Source organism: Phyllobates terribilis, unplaced genomic scaffold (assembly GCF_046119375.1).
Source record: "Phyllobates terribilis strain yellow unplaced genomic scaffold, ASM4611937v1 Scaffold_8__6_contigs__length_399053987, whole genome shotgun sequence".
NCBI classification, from domain to species: domain Eukaryota; kingdom Metazoa; phylum Chordata; class Amphibia; order Anura; family Dendrobatidae; genus Phyllobates; species Phyllobates terribilis.
The window spans coordinates 294,974,985-294,999,247 of NW_027362768.1; the positions used below are offsets into that span (position 1 = coordinate 294,974,985).

At 47.1% G+C, this 24,263-nt stretch overlaps 2 protein-coding genes across 3 annotated transcripts in view; one reads left to right on the forward strand and one right to left on the reverse strand.

Annotated features, from left to right (window-relative positions):
* LOC141157337 (ankyrin repeat domain-containing protein 54-like) overlaps positions 1 to 24,263 on the forward strand; it is a 174,399-nt gene that overhangs the window by 25,102 nt on the left and 125,034 nt on the right. The gene's annotated exons all lie outside the window — the stretch shown is intronic.
* On the reverse strand, positions 8,032 to 22,543 carry LOC141156531 (eukaryotic translation initiation factor 3 subunit L-like). Its single transcript, XM_073642733.1, has 10 exons — positions 22,480 to 22,543; positions 15,333 to 15,406; positions 15,044 to 15,215; positions 13,747 to 13,901; positions 12,672 to 12,842; positions 12,444 to 12,577; positions 10,110 to 10,283; positions 9,601 to 9,790; positions 9,366 to 9,446; positions 8,032 to 8,155 (listed from the first exon to the last, which is right to left on the reverse strand). Exons 3-9 carry the CDS (start codon positions 15,090 to 15,092, stop codon positions 9,411 to 9,413), a joined length of 909 nt encoding a protein of 302 aa, XP_073498834.1. The 5' UTR covers positions 15,093 to 15,215; positions 15,333 to 15,406; positions 22,480 to 22,543; the 3' UTR covers positions 8,032 to 8,155; positions 9,366 to 9,410.

Here is a 24,263-nt window from a genome sequence, read left to right on the forward strand (position 1 = left end):
TCACTACTACTGATTTTAAAGTTGCTCCAATTAGGCCTCTGTCTGGCTCCTCTCTGTTTTCAGTATTTACCCTGGGCTCCAACACCGCCAGTTGCTGCTCTGAAGTGCCGTCTGCACAATCAACACTTGCTCCATTGTTATTGGGGTTCAGTAAAGTCAGCTGTTCCCCTGCTGTGTGTCCGGCAATTTCTCCTGCTCTGTCCACATTCACACTACTACTGATTTTAAACTTGCTCCAATTAGGCCTCTGGCTCCTCTCTGTTTTCAGTATTTACCCTGGGTTCCAGCACCGCCAGCTGTTTCCCTGCAGTGTCTTTGGCACGGGTACTCCCTCCTGCCCATCCTGGTTCCAGCACGCCAGTTGTTTCCATGTAGTGTCAACGTCACTTTGCCTCCAATACGTTGTCCTGTCGTGTTGCGGTCTGGTTAGCCGACTCTATGGTGCCTGCAGTTTAGGTGACTCCTATGTGGGCTTCGGGATCTGGCAATGAAGGCTGGTTCCATAGTGCCAATAGGACAAGGACCCCCTGTAGGACTGTGGGTTTCGGTAACTCCGACCGGCTCGCGGCCTTGCAACTTTTTTTTTCATGGGTACCTTCCGCTACCCATCCGAGTTCCAGTACGATCAGCTGGTTCTCGGCAGTGCCTTTGGCTTAGGTGCCTCCTTCTCGGTATCCGAGTTCCACCAACGTCTGCTGGTCCTTGGTAGTGCTTTCTGGCACAGGTACCTCCTGCTTAGTAACCGGGTTCCAGTACCGTCAGCTGGTCCTCGGTAGTTCCGTTGGCTCTTGTACCTTCTGCTACCCATCCAGGTTCCAGTACCGTCAGCTGGTTCCAGGCAGTGCCTCAGCCTTCTTGTACCTTCTGCTACATTTCCAAGTTCAAGCTTTTTGAAATGGTTTTTGGTAATCACTCTGGATCTCCCTGACGAGGACCCCGAAGATTACGACCCTGAAGACCCCTCCGAAGAAGACGAGGACCCCGAAGACGATGACCCTGAAGACCACCCCGAAGATGAGGACCCCGAAGACGACGACCGTAAAGACCACCCCGAAGTAGACGAGGACCCCGAAGTCGACGACCCTGAAGACCACCCCAAAGAAGACCAAGAAGATGACCCTGAAGATGACCAAGAGGACAAAGAACAAGAAGACAACCACCAAGATACAGAAGTACAAGAGACAGAAGACCAAGAAGCAGTAGAACAAGAAGCTGCAGAACAAAAAGCAGAACATTAAGCATAAGACTAAAAATCAGAGCAAAAGATATCATCTAAATTATAAGCAGAAGAAGACTAAGCAGTGTATGGGGGTGAGTCTGTTCCGCCTCATGGTGCCCCTGGAAAAGACCTGCTGCTGCAGGCCAAACTGAACGCCGACAAATCCTGTTGTAAATCTTTTGTGACAGGCAGAACGGAAGGTGTAATCTTCAAACTTTCATAGATAACAATTACAGCAATGCCGGTCACAAATAAGAATATGATGAAGAAGTAGAATATGAAGAAGAAGAATAGTTGAATAAGAAGAATATGAAGAATGTAAATAAAAAGAATAATAGGAAGAAGGTGAAGAAGAAGAAGATGAATAAGGTGAAGAAGAAGTTGATGAAAAAGATGCTGCTGCTGAGGATGATGAAGGAGAAAGTGTGGGAGAAGTAAAAAAGAAGGTGAAGAGCATGGACGTAGTGAAACATAAATATCTGACAAAATATAAAAAAGCTTAACATAGTCAATATCTTTGTAACTCAGAACGTCTTAAAAAATATATTAATTCCTGCTATTCCATTTGATTGGGCTAAACCTCTATGCCTTTAATGTCTCCTCCACCTCCCCCAATACATTCTACATTATTCTTAGTTGTTTTCCTTCATGTAGAATTAACCTACAAGGAAAGAAAGGGTTTATTTTCATTCCGATATTTGTGTCCCATTGACTTGCATTGGTTTCCGGTATCGGAATCGGCAATATCCGATATTTTTTGGGTATCGGTCCGATCTAATCCGATCCGATATTTCCCGATATCGGAAGGTATAGCTCAACACTAGTAATAAACGCTCAGTACTGCTACATAAAAATATTAAAATATTTGCAACAGAGTCGATGGGATGTCAAGATTAGATTACCAGGGAGTGTGGCCTGTAAGACAAGGTGGCAGCAGCTTAACTGCATAGCTCCAGCCAGCCAGGATTAAAACCAGCAAAAAGCAGCACACAGCATCGTCCTACAGCCTATTACCTAACACCCAGTGGCGGCAGAACACCCAGGGCCCATGATGACCAGGGGAAGGTCTCAAAAAAGAGGATCCCCGGCGAGATTGGAGGCTTTCTTCCAGAGGGGACAAACAATAAGAACAGTGAGTAAGATGGCACCTGCCTCTCCTGCAACTTCTTCACACTCCTCAGGGGGAGAGGAAGCAGAGAATGTGAAACACAGCAGCAGGGATAATGAGCCCACAGCACCAATGACAAGGGCAGATATGCAAGAATTTCTGGCCGCAATTCGCTCCTCCATGAGGGAAGATATGCAGGCAATGTTGCAGGAGGTAAAAGGGGAGATTACTTCCATAGGGGATCGCACTTCCCACATTGAAAACAAGATGGAAGAATATGCCAGAACGATCAATGCCTTGGTAGATGAAAATGAGGCACTCAGGGAAGAGATGTCTCGAGTCACTGATAAAGTTTATGACTTAGAAGATAGATCCAGACGTAACAATGTGAGGCTTAGGGGAATCCCGGAAGAAGTGCCAGATAAGGATCTCTCTGAGTTCATGCGACGCTTCCTGGTGGCTGTATTACCTGAGGTTGCCCCTAATGAATTAATGGTGGACAGGATTCACAGAACACCGAAGCCCAGACACGTAGATCCTACCCTGCCTAGAGATACCTTGGCACGCATTCATTTCTTCACTACGAAGGACATGTTCCTATACCAATTAAGGAAAACCCCCAGGCTGCCTGAGGAATTTCAAAATCTGCAGGTCTTTCCATATCTTTCTGCGGCTACCCTGGCAAAGAGAAGAGAATTTGCCCATGTGTGCAGGGCATTGAGAGAGGCCGGCATGCGGTATAGATGGGGATTCAACCCAGTAAAACTACTAATACTCCGTGACAGTGGCATGGTAGCATCTTTTACCCCTAAACAAGGGGAAGATAAATTGGTTTCCTGGAAGATTGCCTATGCTCCTAGACAACCTGCTAAGGGCAAGAAAATTGCGCAGGAATGGGTATCGACCTGAAAGAGAGGCGAAGACGCTATCCTGGCTGAGATGGAGCTGTTAGAGGATTGCTGACCTTTTTTTTTCCCTTTGTTCTTGTTGTTCAGCGGAAGCCATCTGGTTGGTGATCCTCTGGACTGTGAGAAATCTTGCTGAGTGACAGCGAGATTTGAAAATCTCACGGGACCCCGTGGTCAGATTTATGTCTGAAGAATTTACTTTTTTGACTGAAGTTTTCTCTATGTTTTTTTCTGCGGACTTTTTTCCGCTGTGTTTTTTCCTTCTTTTTACTGTTTTTTTTTTTTTTTCCAATTTAACTTGAGGTATATTTCCCCTATTGACGTAACTGCTGATCGTTCTAAGAACATATGTGCTTTTTTCAGTGAATGGCTCATGAGGGGTGGTGTGGGGGGGTTGGGGTGGGGGAGGGGGGAGAGAAAAATTGGATTTTTGTATGCGGCTCATAACAATTTCCTCCTTTATGTGTAACTATGAGTATACAATTTCTCTCGTTGAATGTGAAAGGGTTAAATTCACCTGCCAAACGCTCTATGTTGTGGAGGGAGGTGAGGAAATCGAAGGCAGACATTGTGTGTCTGCAGGAGACGCATTTATTGGCAGCTGATAGTCATAGATTGCATCAGGCACAATTCCCCCATATATTCTTTGCAAATGCCCAGACTAAGACAGCAGGAATCTGTATTATGATAAAAAATTCGGTGGCCTTCCAGAACATTCAGATGTGTGCAGACCCCATGGGTAGATACTTGGTGTTGGTGTGTACATTGAATGGGACCCCTCATACGATTTCAGCACTATACGCCCCAAATTCTGCCCAGCTCCCATTTGTGCGAAAAGTCCTCTACCATTTCAACACTTAAACAAGGGGAGGTTATTGTATGCAGGGATTTTAACATGCCAATGGATGGTACTTTAGACTGCTCATCTAGATCGGGTCGCCCTCGGAGAGAATTGGGCAAGTTGGTCCATGAATTTGGTCTGCACGATTTTTGGAGATACTCTCATGCCAGTGAAAGGGACTATACTTTTCATTCTCTCTGACATGGGTCATATAGTAGGATTGACTTACTCCTAGTAGACAATAGAGCTCTCAATAGATGTATATCTGCGGAGGTTGGAACGATTACTTGGTCTGACCACGCACCGATCTACCCGTGTACATCTTGCGCACCAATTCAACCCAACACCACACTGGCGACTAAACACCTCTTTATTATTGAATGACTCTATAATGACAAAAGCAACAGCAGAATTGACATCTTATTTTGAATTAAACGACAATGGCACAGTTTCCAACGAGACTTTATGGACAGCGCACAAAGCGGTGATACGGGGAGTCTTCTTAAAACAAGCGTCACAATTGAAAAGAAAGAGGAAGCAACATAGGAATGACCTCCTGACTGAGTTGAAAAAGCTAGAAATATTAAATAAAACCTCCCCCTCCCCGGCTACCACTGAGGCCATATATCAGCTCAGATTTAAACTGCGCTCTGATCTGCTGGCAGTATATGAATATAACCTCCGCAAGTTCCAACTTAGTCACTACGCCATGGGAGATAGGCCGGGAGCCGTTTTGGCCAGGCGGGTCAAGAAAAGGGCTGCAAAATCCAGAATAGATCATCTACGGGACTCGAAAGGGTTGATAGCCAGAAGTCCGAAGGACATAGCTGCAGTCTTTGCTGCATACTATAAATCTTTATATAACCTAAAAGATGATGTTGATACCCCACAGCCACAACAGATATTGATCAATATTTGAGTAATTTGAAGCTCCCGAAGGTTTCCCGGGAACAGTTACAAATATTGAATGCCCCCTTCACAGAAGTAGAACTGAAAGATGTTATTAAATTCATCCAAATGTCACAAGACCCCTGGCCCAGACGGCATGGCTAATGAGTACTATTGTGGGTTCCAAAAAATTCTTACCCCATACCTTATCGGGTTATATAATACCTGGAGAGACTCGGGAAAGGTAGCAGTACCTAATTTGGAGGCTACGATCGTCACATTGCCTTAGCCTGGAAAGACCCCCGATTCTCCAGGTAATTTTACACCAATAGCACTTTTGAATAGTGATGTAAAGATCTTTACCAAGCTCTTTGGCTGTTAGACTAAATCGTGTCGTTCCTTCCCTGATATCCTCGGATCAAGTTGGTTTTGTAGCTGGTAGGGAAGCTAAAGATGGTACGAGGAGGATGTTGGATCTGATCAGATCAGAGTGGCAGAGTTGAGCGGCCTCCCCAGTGCACTCCTGTCGCTAGATGCTGAGAAAGCGTTTGATAGGGTGCACTGGGGATACCTTAAAAGTGTTTTGCTTAAATTTGGACTAAAAGGACCTATTCTGTCTGCGATTAACACATTGTACTCCACTCCTTTCACTAAGGTTTTGACGTCTGGTTTCCTCTCTGAATCCTTCCCCATAACAAATGGGACATGGCAGGGCTGCCCCTTATCTCCAGTCATATTTGCTTTATGTATGGAGCCCTTGGCTGAAAAGATTAGAAATAACTCAGAGATTTCGGGCATCTCGGTGGGGGGGGGTCCTCCCACAAAATCGGTCTTTATGCAGACGATGTGGTTATCCCGTGCACTGATCTGGACAGGTCCTTCTCTGCCATTATGTCCGATCACAAAACGTTTACAAACATCTCGTATTATAAACTGAATGTAGCTAAGACGGTTGTCCTGCCGATTTTTGTTCCGTTGTCACTTAGGCAAACACTGGAAGGGGCATACCCTTTTCAGTGGGCGCAGGAAGGAATGACGTATTTGAGTATCACCTTAACCCTTTCAAAACAATTGGTGGAAGTAAATTTTACTAGACTGATAAATACGGTGCGGGAGGAGCTGGCGGTATTACAAAACGTTGTTGCATCGTCGATAGCCAGGATAAATATTTTTAAAATGAAGGTCCTTCCAAAAATGTTATACTATTTTAGGTGTATCCCAATTAAAATCCCTTCTAAAATCATAAATACCCTTCAAAGACTGGCTAATAATTACGTTTGGGACAATAGGAGACCGAGGGTGTCTGGTAGACTTTTGTATTATCCATATGACATGGGAGGGATGGGCATGCCCAATCTCATAGCCTTACTATACAGCGGCGGTCTTGACGGGAATCAGGGACTGGTGGAACATGGACAGTGGCCACAAATGGTTGCAAATAGAGTACTTACTTGCCCGAAACCATTCTACCAGATTGATATTGGAGACAGAAGTAGTGAAGCAAAGCACTATGGTCGCCGTGTTACCAACATCGGAGGCTACTATGCATTGTTGGAGGAATTTGGCATCCAAACTGCTGTTACTCCCCAGGACTGAGATCTCTTTACGAGCTCTAGAATATCATATTCCATATATTAACCTTCAACGTTGGGTGACAGCTGGAGTTCAATCGCTAGCAGACCTGTTGGAGGACAATGTAATAATTCCTTTTGATAAACTAGTTATGAGATTCCCGGACCTATGGCCCTTGGTTTACCAGTATTGCCAAATAAGGCATTTACTTCACTCTACACAGACATCCCCCTTTTTTATTCTACCTAAGGATAAAAGAGCTATGGGTTATTTTCTCCACTCTAAGACCGGTTCTAAGGGGGTTTCTATACTTTATAGGGCTCTAAACGACCCAGATCTGGACGATAAATTGACGTATATGACTCGTTGGGAACAGGATCTAAGAATTTCGACGGACCCTCAGGACTGACGGGATGGTTTGGATGAGGTCCAGCGAGTTTCGTCGTGTTTAAACCACCTAGAGCAGCTTAAAAAGACGCACATGAGGTGGTACTACTACCCGGCACAGATGGTACACTTCGGGTCTGAATCATCATCTTTATGTTGGAGAGGATGCAATGGGGAAGGCTCGTTGGGCCACATGTGATGGTTTTGTCCAAAACTTCAATCACTATGGGGGGCATTGGATAATTTGATATGGGATGTACTGGGGACTCACCTGGAGATAACACCTAGTATGGGAATACTTCATATAGGATTAATGGATGTCCCCTGGGAAATTAGAGGAATTTTGTCACATATTCTGATCGCAGTTAGATCAGCTATCGCGGCTAAATGGAAAGGAATGGGCATCCCTACGGTGGGGGAGATAGTGACCAGACTAAACACGAACTGTCAATATGAAAGGGCTCTGGCACACACACTCAAGGCAAAGAAGAAAACTGATAAAATATGGGAACCTTGGTTAAACAGCCCATTGTTTATACATGGGGAACGTATAATATGAGCCATGCGACATTCACAGCTCACAGTGAGCTTGGTGCCTGTAGGCGGGTGTATACTGCGGAGGAGGGGCCATTTTCATTTTTTTGCATAGTGTCAACCTCCTAGCGACAGCAGCATACACCCATGGTCCTGTGTCCCCCAATGAAGCGATAGAGAAATATGAGCCATGCGACATTCACAGCACTTACGGATATAAATTATTTCTCACAACCATCTAATATATGGGGAGTTTAATGTAATTAATCCATTTTTTTTCTTTTATGGATATGTATTTTCCTTTTATTTTATTTTTATACTGTTCATTTTGTACATTTTGTAAGCCCAGAGGTTGGGGCACAGTTTTGGGCATATGTTGGCCCTATAGATTGTATGTTCTGATTTTTGTGCAAAATTCAATAAACACATTGTTTAAAAAAAAAAAAGGATTAGATTACCTAAGATTAGCGTGCCTACACAAACTACGTGGTGCAGAAAACATGGCTAAAGGCAGAAAAACATTTACTCTGTAAACTGGTTTTGAAAGTTTTTAGATTTTTTATTAAAACATTTAAGTCCACTTGATAGCGCCAGCAATGTGTGGGGAGATGTAGGTTGACCTTCAGTCCTTATAAATATCTTGTCTACTTGAACTGCTTTCAAGGTTTCTGGCTCATCTTCTGCAAAGTTTTGTTTAGCTGTAAAACAGAAATCTAAGTTTCAGTCACATAATACAGACGTACTGAAGAGGCTTTAGAGGCCTCACCTGCACTCTTTAACGTGCATTAAACTAGTCCAATATGGCATTCTTGTCTAAGTTTTTGGATCTGTGCATATCTCTAGTAAAAAATCCTTAATGAACCTTGGCAGTAAATGAAAAAGTACAATTATATAATTTCCAATTATTAGACTCCAATAATATACTATACACATTTGCACCTGAAACCAGAAGAGCTTAAATCTCCGAATACAGCTACATAACAATTAACCTATTAATCATAAGATTAAAGGGAACCTGTCAGGTCAGATAACGCTATTAACCTGCAATAGCTTTATGAGGGTGCCCGGCAGCAGTACTGAAAATGCTGCACCCAGGAGAAAATTAACTTTATTTCTCCCGGGAGCAGCCGGCTTTCAGTCATACCAGCTTGCTAGCATGGCTTCAGTTACCTCTCACAGCACTGTGAACCTGTCACCACGACGCAGCATTTTGACTGACAGCTGTCACTGATGAATCGCAGAGCCTGCTGTCAGTCAGTGCCGGTCCATGCTTACAGCGGCTGCTCTCAGTGCTGTGAGCAGGGACTGTAATTGCTCCAGGCTTGACGGAAAGCCAGCGGCTCCACGGAGAAATAAAGTTCATTTTCTCCCGAGTGCAGCACTTTCAGTACAACGGCTGGGCACCTTCATAACGCTATTAACCTGCAGATTAAACCTATATCTGCAAGTTAATAGAAGTATCATACTTGACAGGTTACCTTTAAAAAGAACGCTAAATCTAAAGAAAGCATGGTCACAGGAGTCAAATTTAGAGCTTTTTTTTTCTTTGATTTAAAGGGGTAATCTTGTTCGGCTCACTTCCGTATCGGTAGGTGAGCAGATATCTGACTGGCGTGCCTGAGCGGCAGGTATTGGGCACCTGTCCCATTCTAACTAATAACCTTATGTGGACTACCTGTATGTCCATTCTAGTGAAATAATTCCAGTTGGCATCAGAGATGAATTTCAGCTTGTGCAGGCAAGTGAGGAGAGGAGAATGATATCTGCCACAGATGCCCACAAGCTGTAAGATATCTGAAGGTGTGACATCAACGGCCCCACTCGCCTCCAGATACAGCAGTGAGCGGAACCGCCTTACTGCTTTACAGCGCTAGAACATGAGCCCTTATAATTATAGCAAACCCTCACCTCTTCAAACTTGTGTATCTGTCGTATAAAGAAGTCTCTGTAGCGTCAGGCGACTTTGGTATCTGCAATGTGAATCATGTCCTAAAGGAGAATGGAATCAAAATAAGTTGAAGAAGGTCAGTTACACATAATATATGAACGACAACAACTATGCGGATAAGACAAAAACCAGAATGCCATCCAATGTATTATTAAATGTGTAAAACTTGGAAAATCACACAGCTGAATACTGTACCTTATCTATGTAGAAGTCCACTTCTGATGCGGACTGAAATTCTCCCTCCAGTGCAGAAATGCCGCTAGTCCACACGAGGTTCTTCATCTTATGCTTGAAAACGAGAAGCTGAATGCGAAATTCCTGTTCTGGTAAATCCAAGAATCCTGCCAGCTTGGCCACGGGCATAGTGGTATATAACTTCAGGAAACTGGGAGGGAAAAAAAAAAAGCAAACATGGTGAAAACTCAATTATGTGAGATCTCTGGACATCTTTCTACCCCAACATTCTCCGCTCGAAGGAATGTCCCCAGGACGACATATGATCAAGCACTTTGCCGTTTAGGTCTTGCTGACTCTTGCTTTGCAAAAAATAAACAATATATATTATTGTGCCTGCGTATGATCCTGCATTGGTACAACATGGGCTCATTGGATACTATAAGCAGGACATTCAGGATAATTCAGCATACTGCTGCGTGCAGAGGCGCGATGTGGCATCTTACACCAGTTCCAGAATGGAGACGCACCTGCGGATGGTGGACAGCTGTGCCTGCTGCTGGACTTCATCCAGAAAGACTTTAAGTTGCTGAAGATAAGGTTCTTTGTGAGAGTTGGGGTGAACATTATCATAGTTAGGGACCACTGGTGACAGGAACTTGGGGCAGGCGTAATTAAAGAGCTCTTCATAAATCTGTGCATCGCTGATGAGTAGAAGAAAATTTACACGTGGTCAGAAATTACAAAAACGCAGAATATTTACTTGTATTACATACCCAAATGTTGTAGATCATCCAAACCCTCGGACACATTTCTATCTGAAATGTATACTGAGCCATCTACTCTAATCACAAGTTTAATGGCGTTTTTCACTTATAGGAAATTCCAAGGGGGAACTGGAAAAGGTTTCCCCAGAAGAAAGCTGTAATTTTTATTTTAAAATGTTATAAATGAAAACCAAACTGTATGGACAAAAGTATGAAATACAGGTTTATCATTTAGTCCCATTGCAACAGGTTATAAAATCCCGCCTCTCGCCACACCATCTGCCTTTACTAACATGTCTTGGAGAAAACTTGGCACTCAGGTAATTGATGACAGAAGATAATTTTATTGTGTGCAGGCAATCCAAAATAAAGAAGGTCATTGCATGGCCTAGACGTCATCAGTTAGATTGCTGTGTGTATAAGGACACAGGTCACAACAAACGCTTTGGTTGAGCAGAGAACGCTGCGGTGGTGAGTGGCCAGGAAAACGTTACCTGACTGACTACACTGATTCAGCTGTAACATTGGTAAAAGAGGGATAACGTTATAAAGTTGTTTTTCAGGGGTCGGCCTTGGGCCCTTCATTCCAGTGAAGAGAAATAATAATACTTCAGCATACCACAGCATTTTGTATGATTGTAGCTCCTTGTGTTAACAGTTTGGGGGGATGGCCCTTTTCTGTTCCTAATGACTGTGCCCAGTGCAGAAAGCAATGTCCATAAAAGCATGTTTGGGAGAGTTTGGTGTGAAATAAATTAACTGGACTGCACAGAGCCCCGACCTCAAATACATAGAACACCTCTGGGATGATGTAGAAAGGAGATTGAGATTCAGGCCCTCTCGCCAGCATAAGTATCTGATCTTACAAATGCTTTTCAGGATGAATGAGCAAAAATTCACACAGAAATACCGGCTAAATATTGCAGTAAGCCTTCCCAGAAGAGTGGAACCGTTATAGCTGCAAAGTAGGAACAAATCCATATTAAATCAAACCAAGTAGGATCCCGGCACTCACACGTGAAATAATTAGTTTTAACAATAAACGGCTAATTTTTTTTTTCAATTGAAAAAAGCCCAGAAGGGGCTGATGACTTGTATGTTGAGACAACAATAAATGGCTAATTATTTCACATGTGAGTGCCGGGATCCTATTTGGTTTGATATGCATTTCCTTGACCAGAGGAAGAACCATATGGAGTGCTGACCAGCCTGCCTTTTCCTTGTAACTCCACATTAATACTGTAAGGAAGCTAACGGACACATAGTACTAAGAGGCTTGTTGGGTGCATCTGGGGCAGGTTTTACGGGCAGCCTGAGAGACGGGTGGGTCTGGCTGCCCACATACCCCACCTCTGGGTGTGCTTCACATAATAAAATAGAGTCTGTTTGACAAGTGGTCTGTGTCTGGAACTGAGAAGACCTCCTGTGTGATGTCTCCAGTCTGAGCCGGTATACTGGATGCTATCCAGCCTGTGTGTCCTGGACTGTCTCTAAAGTGACTGTGTTGGAACAGTTTACTTTGTTTTGCCTGCACTGAAAGGCCGTTTATTTTCCTTTGCTTGTGGCATGGGTTATGAAGCACCAATAATCCAGCCTGGACATTTAAATGGAAAATGTTCCCATTTATGAATGTCAAGCGTTATCCCAGCACCACGTCACTAGGGGGGTGGCGGAATAAACCTACCTTCATTTACACTAATGCAAAACCTAGGTCAAGCCCAGCAACCACCATGTATTTTTTCTCTGCCCTATTCCATGCTGATCTAGGGGCTATAAGAGAGAAAATGCCAAATTGCCCATGACCTTTTTATTCTAGCTTTAGATGGGAGCCCTAGTGATATGCCATATTTATGGTTAGAAAACTGAGGCCCTGCTGTACCTGTCCATATAGAGGGCTTTTTGCAGATGCGTAATATTCTGCAACCCCAAAAAATAATTGAGCAAATATTTCCAAATTGCAATGCAAAAAAGAGGAAAATATATATATATATTTTAGCTATTTGGAATCAGAATCAATAATACAGAGACTCCAATAGATTTAAGGAGAACAGACGCCCACCATAAAAAACACGGTCATGCAGCTTAAGACTTCCTTACCCTTTCTGCATACGTAACATTTTGTCCCCATATTTCTCTCTCAGCTGAGTGTGAATACTCTCATCAATGCCCATGGGGTACATGGTGAGGGCGATGGCCAGCAGTGCATACATCTGCTCATTCTGCTTGTTAATCTGTGCAGAAGGAATACAAGGTTTGTAAATCCAGCGATCATTTATAATGTGATAATAAAAATGTAAGAGATGGCAGAACACATAAGGGGCTTACCATTTCATACTTGTATGTGGTTCTCTGGAACATACTCTTGGTTCTCTGGATATATAGCAAGATGTTAGCGAACACACGAATGGCATCCTGATATCTTCGCATCATAAGGTAGGCAAAGCCAACATAATAGTACGTGGTCACCTGACACTCCGGCACTCGGAAGTACATACTCTGCAAGCAGAAGATCAGACATACACTATATTTCCAGAACAACTGAATAGTAGTAATAAATTATTACATGGTTGACAGTACAGATAACAGAAATCTAAGTTCGAGCAAGACCTGCAGTAGTTCTCTTATCCAGATGTCCCAAAAGTTCTTGGCAGCCATTAGAAGGGTTATCCATCCATTCTCCCATTGATGCGGTGAAGTAGTCCTGTGCCCTTAGCAGAGAAACACCCCGAAAACATAATGTTTCCACCTCCATGATTGACAGTGGGGACGATATTCTTTGGGTCATAGGCAGCATTTCTCTTCCTCCAAACACGGCGAGTTGAGTTAATGCCAAAAAGTTAAATTTTGGTCTCATCTGACCACAGCACCTTCTCCCAATAACTCACAGAATCATCCAGGTCTTCATTGGCAAACTTCAGACGGGCCTGCACATGTGCCTTCTTGAGCAGGGGGGACCTTGTGGGCACTGCAGGATTTTAAACCTTTAAGGCGTAATGTGCTACCAATGGGTTTCTTGGTGACTGTGGTCCCAGCTGCCTTGAGATCATTAACAACTTCCCCCCCGTGTAGTTTTAGGCTGATCTCTCATCTTCCTCATGATCAAGGATACCCCACGAGGTGAGATTTTGCATGGTGCCCCAGATCAATGTCGATTGACAGTCATTTTGTATTTCTTCCATTTTCTTACTATTGCACCAACAGTTGTCTCCTTCTCACCCAGCATCTTACTTATGGTTTTGTAGCCCATTCCAGCTTTGGGCAGGTCTATGATCTCATCTATGATCGAAGATACTTCCACATTCATAGGTAACAACTGGTTTGGTGCCAAACCAGACTTCTGCTTTACCATCGCAGCAACCAATAGTTGTACGTGCTTATTAATATTAATGGTAGATGGTACCTTCTTATTGAGCTCAATGTTTTCCAACACTTTAATAGCCTGATAATAATCTCCAAGAAGCGAGTGCAGACGAAGCAGTCCAACCAAGCTGAAGTATCCAAGCATCTTGTATAGGGAATGTCTGCCGTATTCTCCAGCTACACTTTCAGGGTCACCTGGGGAAGAGAGAAAGAGGATTTATAAAAAGAAACTAAAACTATGCTATGTATTGCATAAGTAACTATGTACTACAGCAGACCATCAAATACTGCTAGTTAGTGGGGCTTAAAAGTGAGTTAACAAGGGGACATTCATTACACTGATATTTCTCCTCTATGAAGGAACGTCAACCGAGTGCAGAGAGTCATCTGACATATTTAGATCCACTGAAGAGCAATTAAGCAAAAGTAAATGAGTACTTCTAATCAGGGCTGTGCAGTCGGAGTCATGGAGTCGGTGTTCATTTTGGTGGAGTCGGAATAAAATGGACCGACTCAGACTCCTAAACTATATAATAAATTGGGTACAGTAGTTCAATGCAGTTTGTGGGGAATATTTTTTCATAAAGATTTGGGAAAGTTATGAAATGTCCTATAAATGTCTGACCTATTCCTGATCTAAGGGTCTAGACTTTTAGCTGAGATGAATCTGTGCTGCTGTAAATTTATCACTTAAACATGAGCCATGTATGAGGGAGTCAGAATCGTGGAGTCGGTGTCATGGAAATTGAGGAGTCGGAGCTTTGGCTTATCAACTCCACAGCCCTGCTTCTAATTACTAAATATTTGTAGAGATCTAGCAGACAATGTACAGAAAGAATTAAAGGTTTCCTAGAATAAATGGGCAGGTACCTCACTTAAATTAATTATCCAGACTTGGAGTGCAACTGTGCAGTCACTACGTGACTGCAGATTTGTGAATCTGCAGAGTGCGCGCTGGATTCTGGTGCACGAAGCGAGCGGGCTCGTGAATGCAATTTGCATAATGTGGTCACGTACCGACTAGATGTGTGTGGCCTGGCTTAATTCAAGTCAATTGAGGGAGGCCGGACATGTCTAGTTGGAATGTGACTGGAAATATGCAAATTGCATACTTGCATTCACAAGCCCGCTGTAGATCCTGACAGTGGGCACTGAGAGGATTCACAAGTCTGCAGTCACATAGAATGGCTGCAAAATTGAGCACCGAGCCTGGACATCACCATTGATAAAAATAAACAACTGTCAGTGGCATAAAAACCCAGACAGATTCTGTGTCGAGAACACGACAGGAACATGAGCCAAAGACACCAAGCATCAAGTACAGCTCTATCCCTCACCTCCACTGGTGTAAATCTCCAGCTGCCGGTTAATGTTGGATTTATCCATTAGAGAATGTAACACATTAAGGACGCTGTGAACGTTCCAGATCTTGGGGTTGGAACGCAGGAATTCAATTTCTTCTTCTGATTTCTTTGCGGTCTTACACCGATACTGGCTGAATGACTGAAACTGCATAGTGCAGAAATAGACAGATTTAACCAAGAGTGAAAATATTAGGTCTGCATGTTCAAAGAGAGACGCGTGAGAGAGCGCAGCGGGAGAAAGACTACAGGAAAATATCTGTACCTGGTAAATGAATTCATCAAAAATATCCCACAGCCACTGGTTAGGCAGCTCCAAGGGCGCAGGACCATCAGCATCTACAAGGAAGTCATCAGTGTCAATGCAAATAATATCGCACCAGCAACACAACACAAGCCACAGACAAAACTGTCATGTCATTCTTAGAGGGGTTATCGCACAAACAATGATCATATAGTCACAGGATTCACATGCATGTCCATTACTGCCATATGTGATCATGCATGTGCACTACTGATCTATCCACACTCAGCACACAGGATTAGCTTTGTGTCTTCAGTGGGTGGGAGGGGGTTTGCTGTGGTTATACCCCCCCCACTGATCTCACCTGTCGATACGTAAATTTTTGTGTGAAAACACCTTTAAAAGAGGTAGACCGAAGGCCAAAGAAATTTTCATCTAACTCCCTATCTATTGCTGTAATTTAAACCCATTTCAATTAGGCTTACATTAAAAATTCCCTACTGTCCCCTAACTACACTAACTGCTATTACATCTTTTTTCCCTACTTCCCATGCGCTGACGCTTCGTGTGAGAATCCCAGTGCATGATGAGATACTCAAACAAAGAGTCATAAGAGGGTAGAGGCTGCGGTCACTGCTGCAGTCGCAGCCCCCCTCCCTGCAACCAAGAGTCATCAGTGATGTCCATTTCAGGGCATGGGCTAGTCCGTGCACGCTGTCATTGTGCAATGTGCAGTCATAGCATGTGCTCTGTGTTGTCAGCTCAGATCAGTAATAATGAGCCAACACCACAGAGGAGAGTGCACTGTCAGAATACCCGGCGGCGTGCAGAGAACAGCACCGTCCCCACAAGTGACACAGAGATCAGGGACTAGCCCAGCCCCTGAAATAAGCGTCACTGATGAAGCTTCAGTTCAGGGAGGAAGCAGGGGCTGTGGCAGCCTCTCCCCCTAATGAAGCTGTAACGGGTCTGGGAGGCGGAACCTCTGAGCAACTATACAAGGGGGCGGCCCTTGTAAGGAAGCAGGTGGCGCCCAGGGAAGACGGGCAGGTAGTCACAGCAAGTGACAGGGACAGTCTCTGGGTAAACGGGCAGGTGGTCACGGCAAGTGACCGGGACAGTCTCTGGGTAAACGGGCAGGTGGTCACGGCAAGTGACCGGGACAGTCTCTGACAGGCGGGTGGTCACAGCACGTGACGGCAGGGCCTCCAGGTAGGCTAACAGGCAGGTAGCAGATGAGCGCTCCCAGGTGAGCGGGCAAGAGTCACTGGACAGGCAGGTGGTCACAGCACGTGACGGCGGAGCCTCCAGGTAGGCTAGCAGACAGGTAGCAGGTGAGCGCTCCCAGGTGAGCGGGCAAGAGTCTCTGGACAGGCTGGTGGTCACAGCACGTGACGGCGGAGCCTCCAGGTAGGCTAGCAGGCAGGTAGCAGATGTGCGCTCCCAGTTGAGCGGGCAGACGGATCCATAGACAGACTGGCAGGGCTGGTAGGCAGACTGTCGGACCGCAGGAATAGAAGCAGGTTGACACGAGACAGGCAGGTATCAGACAGGAAACTGGCAGGAAACTGGCAGGAAACTGGAAACGGGACCTGAGGGCTGAAGCAGAGCGATGAACTGTGCTACAACATTGCTCGGGCACCTCCATTTTGGAGGAGGTGCCTTATATATGGTGAAGTCCTCCGGCCATTGGCCGGGGACTCCTTAGGACGGCGCGCGCGGCCCCTTTAAGAGAGGGGGAGCGCGCGCGCCCTAAGCACCGTGGCCGGGAAGGAGCGCGCACTGCTAGCAGAGCGGGAGGAAGACGCCGGGCACGGAGCGGAGAGGTGAGGGGAACAGCATCCCTGCCTAGCAGGAGGCAGGGACGCCGACGCTACAGTACCCCCCCTTTAGGCCCCCCCTTTTTTAGGCCAGAGAGAAATTTAGCAAGGATGAGAGGGGCATGGATGTTCTCCCGGGGCTCTCACGTTCTCTCCTCAGGACCAAACCCCTTCCAATCTACTAGAAAAAAGGTCTTTCCTCTTACCCTTTTGGTGGCCAGAATGTTCTCTACCTCAAACTCGTCTTCAGCAGAAACCGGAGCAGGGGGCGTACCTGTAGACTTGGAAAAAGAGTTAAGTACCACGGGTTTGAGGAGAGATACATGGAAGGAGTTAGGGATCCGCAGGTTGGCCGGGAGTTACAATTTATAGGCCACCGGGATGATCTGATTGATAACCTCCAGTGGGCCGATGAACCGAGGCCCTAACTTGTAGGAGGGAATCTTGAGCCGGACATACTTGGACGAGAGCCAGACTTTATCTCCAGGACGGAATTGTGGAGGATCCAGGCGTTTTTTGTCAGCGTGTTTTTTCATCCGCTCGGACGACTGAAGGAGTGCGGATCGGGTATTCTCCCAAATGGAGGAAAATTCGCTAACGAGAGATTCCGCAGCCGGATTATCCACCGAGGTGGAGACGGGAAATGGGATCCGAGGATGCTGACCGAAGACTACAAAAAACGGGGATTTGGAGGAAGATTCGCTCTCGTGATTGTTGTAAGAGAATTCGGCCCATGGTAGGAGATCCACCCAGTCTGAATGGTGGGCATTAACGAAGTGCCGGAGGTAACTAGTCAGGTTCTGATTGATCCGCTCCACTTGACCATTGGACTGTGGATGGTAAGCGGAGGAGAAGTCCAGGGTGACGTCTAGCAGTTTACATGTGGCTCTCCAGAAGCGTGAGGTGAACTGAACCCCACGATCCGACACGATGTGGAGGGGCAGGCCATGAAGACGGAAGATGTGGCGGATAAAGTCTTTAGCCAGCTCGGGTGCAGACGGGAGGCCTGGCAGGGGAATGAAATGGGCCATTTTGGAAAAGCGGTCAGCGACCACCCAAATGACTGTACAACCGGCAGAGACAGAGAGATCTGTTATGAAGTCCATAGCTATATGCTGCCAGGGGGCCGCAGGTACAGGAAGCGGAAGGAGGCGACCGGCTGGCAGGTGTCTCGGAACCTTGTTGTGGGCGCAGGACACACAGGCAGAAACAAAGTCTATTACGTCCTTGTGCAGGGTAGGCCACCAGTAGTCCCGGGTAATAAGCTGGAGGGTCTTTTTCTGACCGGCGTGGCCAGCTAGTTTAGACGAGTGACCCCAGTGTAGGATCTTCTCCCGATCAGGTACAGTGACGAACGTCTTACCGGGAGGGAGACGATTTAGACTCACGGGAGCCACCTGCATTACTCTGGCGGGATCGATGATATGTTTAGGTTCCTCCTCGAGATCAGACACCAGAAAGGATCGGGACAAGGCGTCCGCTTTGATGTTTTTGTCAGCCGGGCGAAAATGAAGAACAAAATCAAAGCGAGCAAAAAACAAGGACCACCGGGCTTGGCGCGGGTTAAGTCTCTGGGCACTCTGGAGGTAAGCCAAGTTCTTGTGGTCAGTGTAAATTATTACCGGGTGAAGAGCCCCCTCGAGTAGGTAACGCCACTCCTCCAAAGCCAGCTTAATGGCCAATAACTCTCGGTCTCCAATAGAATAGTTGCGCTCAGAAGAGGAGAAGAGTTTGGAGAAGAAGCCGCAAGTTACCATTCTCCCGGAAGACGATTTTTGGGTAAGTACCGCTCCGGCTCCAGAGGAGGAGGCGTCAACTTCCAGGAAGAACTGCTTGTTGCCGTCCGGGCGATGCAGCACCGGGGCGGAAGAGAAAGCCTGTTTTAAGGAAAGAAAGGCTTCCTCTGCTGCGGGCGGCCATTCTCTGGGATTAGTGCCCTTACGGGTGAGCGCGGAAATTGGGGCAGTCCGGGAAGAGAAGTGCGGTATAAAGAGGCGGTAATAGTTGGCGAAGCCCAGGAACCGCTGAATAGCCTTCAACTCCTCTGGTCGAGGCCACTTCTCGATGGCAGACAGTTTCTCAGGATCCATTCGTAGGCCGGTCTGAGAAATTATGTAGCCCAAAAACGGAAGTGAGGTCTGCTCAAAGAGGCACTTCTCATATTTAGCGTAGAGGTGGTTCTGCCTGAGCCTGAGCAGGACCTGACGAACATCCCTCCGGTGAGTCTGGAGATCCGGAGAGAAGACCAAGATGTCGTCCAGGTACACCACTACGCAGGAGTAGAGAAGGTCCCGGAAGATGTCATTGACCAACTCTTGAAAGACGGCGGGAGCGTTACAGAGACCAAAGGGCATTACCAGATATTCATAGTGGCCGTCCCGGGTGTTGAATGCCGTCTTCCATTCATCCCCCTGACGGATACGAACCAGGTTATACGCCCCACGGAGGTCCAGTTTGGTGAAGATTCTAGCCCCCCTCAGGCGGTCAAATAATTCAGGAATGAACGGGAGGGGGTATTTATTCTTCACTGTAATCTGGTTAAGGCCTCTATAATCTATACATGGACGGAGTGAGCCGTCCTTCTTTTTGACGAAGAAGAAGCCTGCTCCCGCTGGGGAGGTAGATTTCCGGATAAATCCCCGGGCCAGATTCTCCTCAATATATTCAGACATGGACCGGGTCTCTGCTGCGGACAAGGGGTAGATACGCCCACGGGGAGGAGTAGAGCCGGGTATCAGGTCGATTGGACAGTCATATGGTCTATGAGGGGGTAATGTCTCTGCTTCTTTTTTATTGAAGACATCCGCATAAGACCAATAGGGAACCGGTAGACCGGGTAGATTGACTGGGGTAGGAGAAGGACGAGCAGGATGAACGGGAACTAGACAAGTCTTATGGCAGTCCTGTCCCCAGCGAAGGACTTCTCCGGTCTGCCAGTCAAGCAAGGGTGCATGTTTCTGGAGCCAAGGTATACCCAGCAAGAGTGCGTGAGAGAGTCCAGGTAGAACATGAAAGGAGATGCTCTCAGAATGCAGCATTCCCACCTGCAGAGTTATGGATTCTGTGATGAGTTGGATGGGATGTGGTAAGAGGCCCCCATCCACGGCGGCGACAGATAAAGGTACGGCCAGAGGTTTGGTAGGAATGCGGTACCTCTCTACCAGGGATTGAGAGATGAGATTACCAGCAGCTCCTGAGTCAAGTTGAGCCAGTTCGAAATAGCGGTTCTCTCCGCAGGTGATAGAGACTGACAGCATCAGGGATGGAGAGGGTTTACTTTTGTCTAGGGCGACCTCTCTGAGCGACCCTAGACACAGGCGTTTCCCGATCTCTCAGGGCAGGAACGGATCCGGTGCTCCTTACTGCCACAGTAGAAGCAGCTCCCCTCGGCACGACGTGAGTCTTGACGGGTTTTGACCATCTTGGTCTAGTCGACCTGCATAGGCTCAGGTGAGTGTGCCTGGGGAGTAACGGAGGGAGTGACGGGTTTCTGGAAAGTAGGGGCTAGACGTGGAAACCTCCTCTCACGGGTGACCTCTTTGGCGCGCTCCTGGAACCGGATGTCAATCCGGGTGGCAAGTGTTATCAAGTCGTCGAGAGTGGTAGGAATGTCCCGACCGGCGAGTTCATCTTTAATACGGCCGGACAGACCCTCCCAGAAGACAGACACCAGAGCGTCGTTATCCCAGGCCAGCTCCGAAGCAAGGGTACGGAACCGTATGGCATATTGGCCCACGGTGAGATCTCCTTGACGGAGGCGTAGCAGAGACGATGCGGATGAGGTCTTCCGTCCGGGTTCGTCGAAGACTTTCCGGAAAGCCGTGAGAAAGGCTGGCAGGTCGGACACCAGGAGGTCTCCTCTCTCCCATAGAGGATTTAGCCAAGCCAGTGCCTCCCCCATGAGATGAGACATGATGAAGGCAACTTTGGCCCGGTCGGAGATAAACTGGTGGGACAGGAGTTCAAAGTGCAGGGTGCACTGGTTTATGAAGCCCCGAGCTTGAGCGGGGTCGCCTCCGAAGCGAGGAGGTGCAGAAAGCCGGGGTCCGGGGCAGTATACCATGGTATTGGTGGGCAGCGGCGCTGCCGGGTTGCGAGTCATGACGCTAGCGGTGGTTGCTGGTGGAGCAGACAGAGTGTCCAGGCGAGAGTTGACATTCCGCAGGTGACCCAGGATGGACTCCTGTTGGGACCTCTGACGGGACAGTTCATGACATAGGTCCGAGAGCGAGGGAGCTTGGGTGCCACCGGGTTCCATGGCCCGAGCAAACTGTAACGGGTCTGGGAGGCGGAACCTCTGAGCAACTATACAAGGGGACGGCCCTTGTAAGGAAGCGGGTGGCGCCCAGGGAAGACGGGCAGGTAGTCACAGCAAGTGACAGGGACAGTCTCTGGGTAAACGGGCAGGTGGTCACGGCAAGTGACCGGGACAGTCTCTGGGTAAACGGGCAGGTGGTCACGGCAAGTGACCGGGACAGTCTCTGACAGGCAGGTGGTCACAGCACGTGACGGCGGAGCCTCCAGGTAGGCTAGCAGACAGGTAGCAGGTGAGCGCTCCCAGGTGAGCGGGCAAGAGTCTCTGGACAGGCTGGTGATCACAGCACGTGACGGCTGAGCCTCCAGGTAGGCTAGCAGGCAGGTAGCAGATGTGCGCTCCCAGGTGAGCGGGCAGACGGATCCATAGACAGACTGGCAGGGCTGGTAGGCAGACTGTCGGACCGCAGGAATAGAAGCAGGTTGACACGAGACAGGCAGGTATCAGACAGGAAACTGGCAGGAAACTGGCAGGTAACTGGAAACGGGACCTGAGGGCTGAAGCAGAGCGATGAACTGTGCTACAACATTGCTCGGGCACCTCCATTTTGGAGGAGGTGCCTTATATATGGTGAAGTCCTCCGGCCATTGGCCGGGGACTCCTTAGGACGGCGCGCGCGGCCCCTTTAAGAGAGGGGGAGCGCGCGCGCACGCGCCCTAAGCACCGTGGCCGGGAAGGAGCGCGCACTGCTAGCAGAGCGGGAGGAAGATGCCGGGCACGGAGCGGAGAGGTGAGGGGAACAGCGTCCCTGCCTAGCAGGAGGCAGGGACGCCGACGCTACAGAAGCTTCATTTCAGTATCCCAGCATGCACATAGCGTCATCAAAAAGCAAGTAGAGAAAAAAAATCCAATAGCAGTTAGATAGTGAAGTTAGGGGACGTTAAGGAATTTTTAGTGCAAGCATATTAGAAGCTAGTTTGGATTACGGTACTAAATAGATTTATCACCCACTCCTGGTTTTGGCTTACAGATACTGATATGATATACTGACCAAATACTCAACGTGTGAATGTGGCCTAACAGTCAAACTTACTCAAAATGTAGTTGAAGAGATTGCAGTAGTTGTAGTAAGATTCAAAACGCTGCTCCAATGTGGGTCCTCCCTAAAGAAAGGGCAAGAATCAGTGTTATTGCATCCCCCCAAATACAACTTATGCACCGGTGTCCAAATTAAAGCTGCAGAACGAATACTTGCGCTAACTTTGGCGTAGATGTGTCTGTAATATAGCTCCTTATAGAGGATTAAGAACACCCCATCTGAAAGAGAAGGGAACTGGGTATAAACACCCACACATTAAGTTTAGATGGTTGTTTTAGATTTCTAACAAAGTCAGAAAAAAAGAGAAACAGTTATCAAAACCACAAGAACAAACGTGGATAAAGTAGCATTAGCAAGTAAGAAGTGGTCAGCATTTATTTTTCTAAAATGGAAAACTGCTTCCTTTTCTATTGCACTAAATATAATTGACTCTTTTGACTGCAAAAGCATCTCAGCCTAAAAAAAAGGGTGCAAATAATAACTCATGAGGGTATGGGCACACAACGTCTTTCAGACAGATTCGGCCTAAAGAAGCACTATAAAAAAATGCACAGCAATGTTAAAACTTCTGTTAATTCTTTTAACCACTGCAAGTTTGAAAACCGGGATGTGGACGCACGTTCAATATTTGGGTGGCTTCTGCTTGGAAGCTGCTAGCTATTAAAAAGACAGAAAAAAAAAAAGCCGACAGTAAAACTGGTGCAAAAATGCCAATGAAGACGCTTTGGGAAAAACACCGCCGTAATTTTCCTGCACAGTCTTAGCCTTTGATAACTTAGCAGGTACACCGGCGAATAAGAGATGTCATGTGCACCTTCCCCAAGTCATACAGCCATCAGTAACGTAAATGCCCACACCTACCATTCCCAACTTGCGGAGCGATTGCTTCTGCTTCAGGCCATGGGGAATTCTTGAAGAAACGTTCAGTTAACTTTGTCCAGCTGCAATGAGAAGAAAGCAGTAAGTCAGTGAGAAATAACAATGGTCGAGTCAGTCATGAGAGTAGCAGCTGCAAAAAACTGATCACACTGTCATATGAACCTCCATGCTGCAGAACCTCTTTACCTGTTCTCATAGATACTGTATCTTGTATCTCGTACACCTTCTGGTCGATGACATCGCTGGACACTCGGCTGGCCTGCAGCTCGTACACCTTCTGATCTATCAGGTCAGACACTGTGTTGTGGAAGTACTGAATAAAGTTCTTTATCACTTCAGGGATGACCTGATAGGTTTGCTGCTCATACTGGCGTTCATATGCCAGGTCCTGCTTGGGGTCACCTGTGATAAAACGTGAAAATGCTTATCAATACTAAATCTATATATATAATTGTCTTATCCCGTCTGTCTGTCTGTCTGTCTGTCCAGGAAATCCCGCGTCGCTCATTGGTCCGGCAGCGGCCAATCAGCGCCGCGGGATTTCTGAAAAAAGATGGCGGCCGTTAGCGGCTCATCTGCGGGACGGAGCTGAGCGGCGATGCAGCCGGGAGATGAGCGCCGCGAGGCGCTCATCTCCCGGCCGGCAACAGCAGAAGGAACCCGACCGCCGGACCCATCTGCGGGACGGAGATGCAGCCGGGAGATGAGCGGCGCGAGGCTCTCATCTCCCGGCCGGTATCAGCGGAAGGACCGCCTGCGCCGCTGACCTCCATGCGGAAGGGAGGACCGGGGAGCGGCGCTGCGGGTCGGGATACTTCTGCTGCGAGCTCCCGCTATGTCCCGGGTTCTCGCAGCGTAAGTACCCGCACAGGCAGCGCCGCTCCCCGGTCCTCACCAAG

Coding starts and splice junctions, on each gene's coding strand:
- LOC141156531 (XM_073642733.1), bottom strand. CDS start 15,092: ATGGATAAATCCAACATTAACCGGCAGCTGGAGATTTACACCAGTGGA. Junction 13,902..15,043: donor GGAGATTTACACCAGTGGAG/GTGAGGGATAGA, acceptor TCTCTTCCCCAG/GTGACCCTGAAAGTGTAGCT. Junction 9,791..10,109: donor CAGCTGTCCACCATCCGCAG/GTGCGTCTCCAT, acceptor TTTCCCTCCCAG/TTTCCTGAAGTTATATACCA.